The sequence below is a fragment of the Macaca fascicularis genome, chromosome 14, assembly GCF_037993035.2.
Source record: "Macaca fascicularis isolate 582-1 chromosome 14, T2T-MFA8v1.1".
Lineage (NCBI taxonomy): Eukaryota > Metazoa > Chordata > Mammalia > Primates > Cercopithecidae > Macaca > Macaca fascicularis.
The window spans coordinates 55,305,116-55,311,115 of NC_088388.1; the positions used below are offsets into that span (position 1 = coordinate 55,305,116).

Consider the following 6,000-nt stretch of genomic DNA (forward strand, 5'->3'; position numbering starts at 1 on the left):
TTTCCTCTGTAGGTAATGTGCCATTTTTTCCCTCTGTTTTTAAGGTTATTTTCTTCTCGTTGGTTTTGAGCACTTTGATTATGATGTGCCTTAGAGTAGTTTTTTCATGTTTCTTGTGCTTGGGGTTTATTGAGCTTCTTGGATTTGTAGATTTATAGTGTCATCAAATTTGGAAATTTTTCAGCCATTTTTTTTCAGATATTTTTCTATCTTCTCTCCCATCTCCTGTGATTCCAATTACCATATATTAGCCCACTTGAAGTAGTCCCACAGCTCACTGATGCTACTTTTTTTCTTTCTTTTTTGAGTCTTTCTCTGGGTTTCATCTTGGATAGTTACTATTGCTATCTCTTTTCATATTCACCAGTCTTTTTTTTCTTTAGTGTCTAACTTGCCATTAATTCTATCCAGTGTATTTTTTTAACCTCAGATAATTTTCATTTCTAGAAGTTTGATTTGAGTTTTTATTATCTTTCATGTCTCTTCTTAGTATCTTTGAGTTTCCTCTAGTTTTTTAACTATATAGAATATAGCTATAATCACTTTCCATTTTGCCTGCTAATTCTAGTATCTGTGTTAGTTCTGGGTGGTTGTGATTGATTTTTCTCTTTATTAAAGGTTATATTTTTCTGCTGCTTTTTTGTGTGTCTGGTAATTCTCAACTGGATGCCAGACTTTGTGAATTTTACCTTTTCGGGTATTGGATATTTTTGTATTCCTATGAATATTCTTGAGCTTATTTCTGGAATATAGTTAAGTGACTTGGAAACAAGTCACTTAACTTTTGATTCTTTTGGATCTTGCTTTTGTGATTTGTTAGGCAGGACCAGAGCAGTATTTAGTTTAGAACTAATTATGTCCCACTAATAGCAAGACCCTTTAGAGAACTGTACTAATGCCCCAAGAGTTATGAGGCTTTCCAATCTGGCTGGTGAAACAGGCAGTTTCCCAGGCCCGGTGAGCTTTAAGGGACTATCCCCTCAAAGCCCTTTGATTGATTGTTTAGCCTCAGGTAGTGTCCTCACATGCACACACTGCTCAGTACTCTGCTGAGTATTCAGCACTCTGCTGAGTATTCTGGCGGGGACACTTGCGTGGACCTCTGGAATTTTCCCTCTGTGCAGCTTTCCATTACCCTGCCCTGTAAACCCTAGCTGTTTGGCCCCCCAAGATTCTCAGCTCTGTGTGTTCAGCTCAGGAAGTTTGTCATGTTCCATCAAGGTTCCCCCTTCTTGATCAGGGGCTAGAAACTCTCGAGGCTGTAAGCTGGGGCAAGTATAGGTCTCACCTTCTTTGACCCCCATGTCCCAGGGATCACTGTCCTTTGTTGTCTGATGGCCAGTGCTTTATTTGAAAGATTATATGAAACCATTGTTTTAGTAATTTTAGGTGGGAAGATAAATCTAGCCTCTGTTGGTTGGAAGCAGAAGTTGACTATTTTTAAATTGTGATGTTTTGTGCACAGAAGAGCACACATATAATTATCTTGTAAAATATCTCTGAGGAACCAGAAATCAACCTAAATAATATATGCCAGCTCTAGCTTTCACATTTAGTTTTTGGAACAGAGTTCGAAATTTTTGTGTAAAAGCCAAAGAGCAGTTGATATAAATAATTACTTTGGTCCCAGATTTCACTGAGAAATGAATAGAAAAACGTTTTTTCCTGCATGATATGTGTCTGGCTCAAATATGGTATTTTTTAAATTACCAAAATAATGTTTGACAAGAAAAAAATCCTTTTTGAAAACATAATCTTAAAGTGATCATATATGAGTTCTTTCCCTGTCAGAAAAATTATTGTGCATGTAAAGTTTGTCTTTTATTTTAACTTTGTATGCTCCATTTTTATATAAGTCTTCCTGTTGCTTATGAGCCATAGGAATTTTTTCAGACCTTTAAGCAAGCAACAGGTACATATAGTGTTGAAAGTCATGTAGATGTTATTTAGAAAAATAATTAATAATATTCTTTCCTCTTGTCATATTCCCCTGCCACTGCCAAGAAGTTATTCCTAGAGTAATGGCTTCCATTTAAATAATCACAAATAAACATTTATACTTCACACTTTGACCAACTCTTCCATTGGTAGGAGGGAATTTCCTCTTAGGACTCAGAAGGAATTTTTATTATAAAGGAAAACTTTACCTGTTTAGGTATGGGAATGTGAATTGCTGCATTGTTGGTAGCAACAAAAGACGGAAAAAAAAAAACCTAAATGTCCTTCTGTGAGAGACTAGTTAAACAAATTATGGCATAGCGATACAGTGTATGTTAAAAAGAATAAACAGCTCTAACAGGTGCTGATACATAATAGTCTATAAGATATATTGACAAGTGGAGCAGTGATGTCTGTGTACGTGCATGCTTGTGTGTACACATAAAGCTTAATCAAGCTTAGTCTATCTCTAGAGGAATATATAAGAAACTGGTAACTGTGGTTGCCCCTGGGAAAGAGAATTGAAGATTGAGATAGGAGGGAGAGATTTATTTTTCACTGTATACTTCTATGCTATTTCCTTTTTTAAAGCCACGTGCATGTATTAGTTTAAATAAAATCCTGTTTTTAAAAAAGAAGAAAAAGCAAACTGTTCTTGTTTTGACTTCTCTAATAGGAGTGATCGACACAGGAATTGCCCTATTTGTCGCCTACAGATGACTGGAGCAAATGAATCTTGGGTGGTATCAGATGCACCTACTGAAGATGATATGGCTAACTATATTCTTAACATGGCTGATGAGGCAGGCCAGCCCCACAGGCCATGACCTTGGAGTGAAAGTCTTCTGTTGCTATTGTGCGCTACAAATATTTGGTCATGGGGGAAGAATGCAGGGTTATGGCACAGACACAGAAAAAATCCATTTTGCCCACTCTTTTATTTTTGCTATTCTGATCATTTGTGCCCCTTTTAAAAATAAACTTCCCATGTCTTCCATTTGTGGTACTAAAATTTGCTACTGTTTTAGACCATATTTTCCTGTTATTCATCTGTTCAAATTTGTATTATTACAACTAATAGCTCTTGAATTCTTTGCTAAAGGTAACAGCAGCACTTCCAGAGGCTTCTGAAACACTACTGTTTTGCAGGGCAGGAGTATTCTGGAATCTTTTTACTTAGATATAAAATAAACCTCAAACATTAAAAAGTTGTAGCCATCGGAGAGAGGAAATTTTAAGTGACTGAAAATGTAGAATACTTCAAAGTGCATGTTACTACTTAAAACTAGTCTTTCTGCTGGAATCTAAGGAGTATATATGCCCCCTTGTGGTTAATTATTGCTCCTTTAATAATTTTTACTTGAAATGATCCACAATTATTTCATAACTTTAACAGCGTGTTTTGGAACTACTGTGCTTAAAGATTTGTTTGTTTGTTTTTGCCATACTGTATAATTTGAGTGAGGTCTACAAAGTTGGGTGTGACTTTCCTTTGCAAATGGATTTCTCCTGGGAAATTTTCTTGGCTGTTCTGGAAGTGCTTTCCCACAGCTGGGTAACTGTTCTAAATGGCTTTGATAATGCTCACACATCTTGGAGTTTCAAAAGGAAATTCTTCTGCATCACAAATACTAAATTTTATATTTCTAAATTATTATAAGTCATTTAATATTGGTTTATGGTGCTTTTATTTCCTTAACTTGAAAACATCTTTCTGAGATTTCAGAGTCCTCAAATTTCTTAGATTAAGAGACAAGAGGCCAGTGCAGTGGTTCACACCTGTAATCCCAGCACTTTGGGAGGCCAAGGTGGGCGGATCATTTGAGGTTAGGAGTTTGAGACCAACCTGGCCAACATGGCGAAACCCTGTCTCTACTAAAATAACAAAAATTTAGCTCTACTAAAATACAAAAATCGTGGTGGCAGGCGCCTGTAATCTCAGCTACTCGGGACGCTGAGGCAGGAGAATCACTTGAACCCAGGAGGTGGAGGTTGCAGTGAGCTGAGGTCACACCACTGTACTCCAGCCTGGGAGACAGAACAAGACTCCGTCTCAAAAAAAAAAAGACATGAAAATAGAGTGAGGCTTTTTTGCCATATATACATAAAATACTTATGAAAATTAGAAGATAATTTGGCATTCTTACTGTTTCACAGTACTTCCATTGAAATACTCTTTCCATTAAAATATTCTGATAGAATATAGTAATAATGGAATTGTGATCTTCAGTCGCACCTCAACCATTTTTTTTGCTTATGAACTAAAATTTCTAAAATTAACATTTCAGCATGTAATAAAGCAAGGGCCTGTCTCCTTTAAAATTTAACATTCCATATATTTTTTGACTTATTCATAAGTTGCAAATATTACTATTTTCCTAAACCAGGGTACACAATTTAAGTTGCCACTTATTGATGACAGAATTTCTGGATAATAGGATTTTAATAGGCAAGCAAATAAAATTAATTTCAAGGAAAAACATCTGGCCAGAGGTAGCTTGATTTTGCCCCCCAAAATACTGAAGACTAATCCATTGACATTCATAATGGGACAGCTAAATACCAAATAGCTAACTACTCCCCGTGGAGGTTTATGCAAGCGGAGTACCAGGGGCTCCATCATATCAACCTGGCAATGCACTTGGTGGTTGTGCGACCTTGAGAAAGTCTCTTACTCTTGTTTGTAGGTTCCTACTTTAGAAACTGAGACTTTATTTGTGGTTTTCACACTATTTCAGCAGCAAAAACTTTTTCAAGGAAAATCTTACAGAACCCTTAAACACACGTGCATACACACATACCCTGCACCCCACTATATAAAAGTCAAATTAATATAAATGTCCTTATTTATTGTATAAACTTTATATACTATAAATGTGATTAAGTCAATGAATAAAAACATATTAATGCATTGGTGATATCCAGCATGTTTGAATTTGGTGAGTAACACATATAGTGGGAGTTGTTTTTTTAAAAAAAAATTTAATTAAATTCAAGTCAAATGTGCAGAATCCTGTATCTCCTCCATAGATTCTTAGTATTCCATGGAACGTATTTTGAAAACCTTGGGATAGATGATCCACTGAAACCTTTTCCAGCTCTAAGATTTTAAATTGTCCTTTTAGATTAGACTTGCTGAGTTTAATTCAGTTTGCATAATTTTAAAATGTTTCTGGAAAGTGAACAAAGTTACCTTACAGAGTTTTGGATCTTTCCAAGGATAGCCAATGATTTTATCCCCCAGAATCCTTCACCTTTCAAGGAATTATTTAACATTGAGCCCAGTGACTCAATAGGGCCCAAACCTTTTTATTTTACAATGTGAGCTCCAAGACACTTACTGATCTACTGTGAATATAAAATGTTATTATAGCCTTAGCAAATAAATGAGCACAGCTCTTTGTTCGCTCTATTAAACTGGGTGATAATTATTTAGATGTGAATGTTAGGTCAGTTCTACTGTAATAACTAATCGTAGAAGTTGTAAATTTGTTTAATGGATGAAATGTACACTTTTTGTATTCTGTACAGCTTTGTCTTTTTTAAATATGAAGTACTTAAATGTACTTACCATGATAGGAAATATAATGTGTGCCTTCTAGGATTTGTGAAGTGGTTTCATGAACTCAAGGAATTTGTTTTCCCTATCCTAACTCAATAACAGGGTTTACTCTGATTATGTATAGAACCTTAGTTTGAGAAAATGAATTTTACTATGTACTGAATTTAGAGGTTGAGAATAATAGTATCTGTGTTATTCTTAGTACCCACTGATAAATTGTGCAATAAATAATCTTTCGCAAGTAATTTTAGCTAATTGAAGAGATTCTTTTCTTACGTAATTTCACATTCTAATATACTAAATGTTTATATTCCGTAGAGAACTATTTTATATTGTGTGCTGGGGGCTTGTAATGTTTGTGTGCTGTTTTAAAATTCATTTCAAAATGGACTTGATTTCCTTATATCTAATATATATCTGGGAGAAAAGGCTGCTTGAAAATATCTTTTGATTTGGTGATTTTTAACATTGGGAAGTTGAGTTTATTAAAAGATAGTCTA

At 35.0% G+C, this 6,000-nt stretch overlaps 1 protein-coding gene across 3 annotated transcripts in view; it reads left to right on the forward strand.

The window, feature by feature from the left end:
- Nucleotides 1–5,745, forward strand: part of RNF141 (ring finger protein 141) — a 29,374-nt gene extending 23,629 nt beyond the window's left edge. For all 3 annotated transcript variants that reach the window (XR_012423397.1, XM_045371479.3, XM_005578625.4), the window contains one exon: nucleotides 2,615–5,745. Coding sequence is in view for 2 of the 3 variants with exons in the window: in XM_045371479.3 (XP_045227414.1) it covers nucleotides 2,615–2,765 (151 nt within the window). In the remaining variant the exon portion in view is untranslated. The remainder of the gene's footprint in view (nucleotides 1–2,614) is intronic.
- Nucleotides 5,746–6,000: the final 255 nt, after the last annotated feature.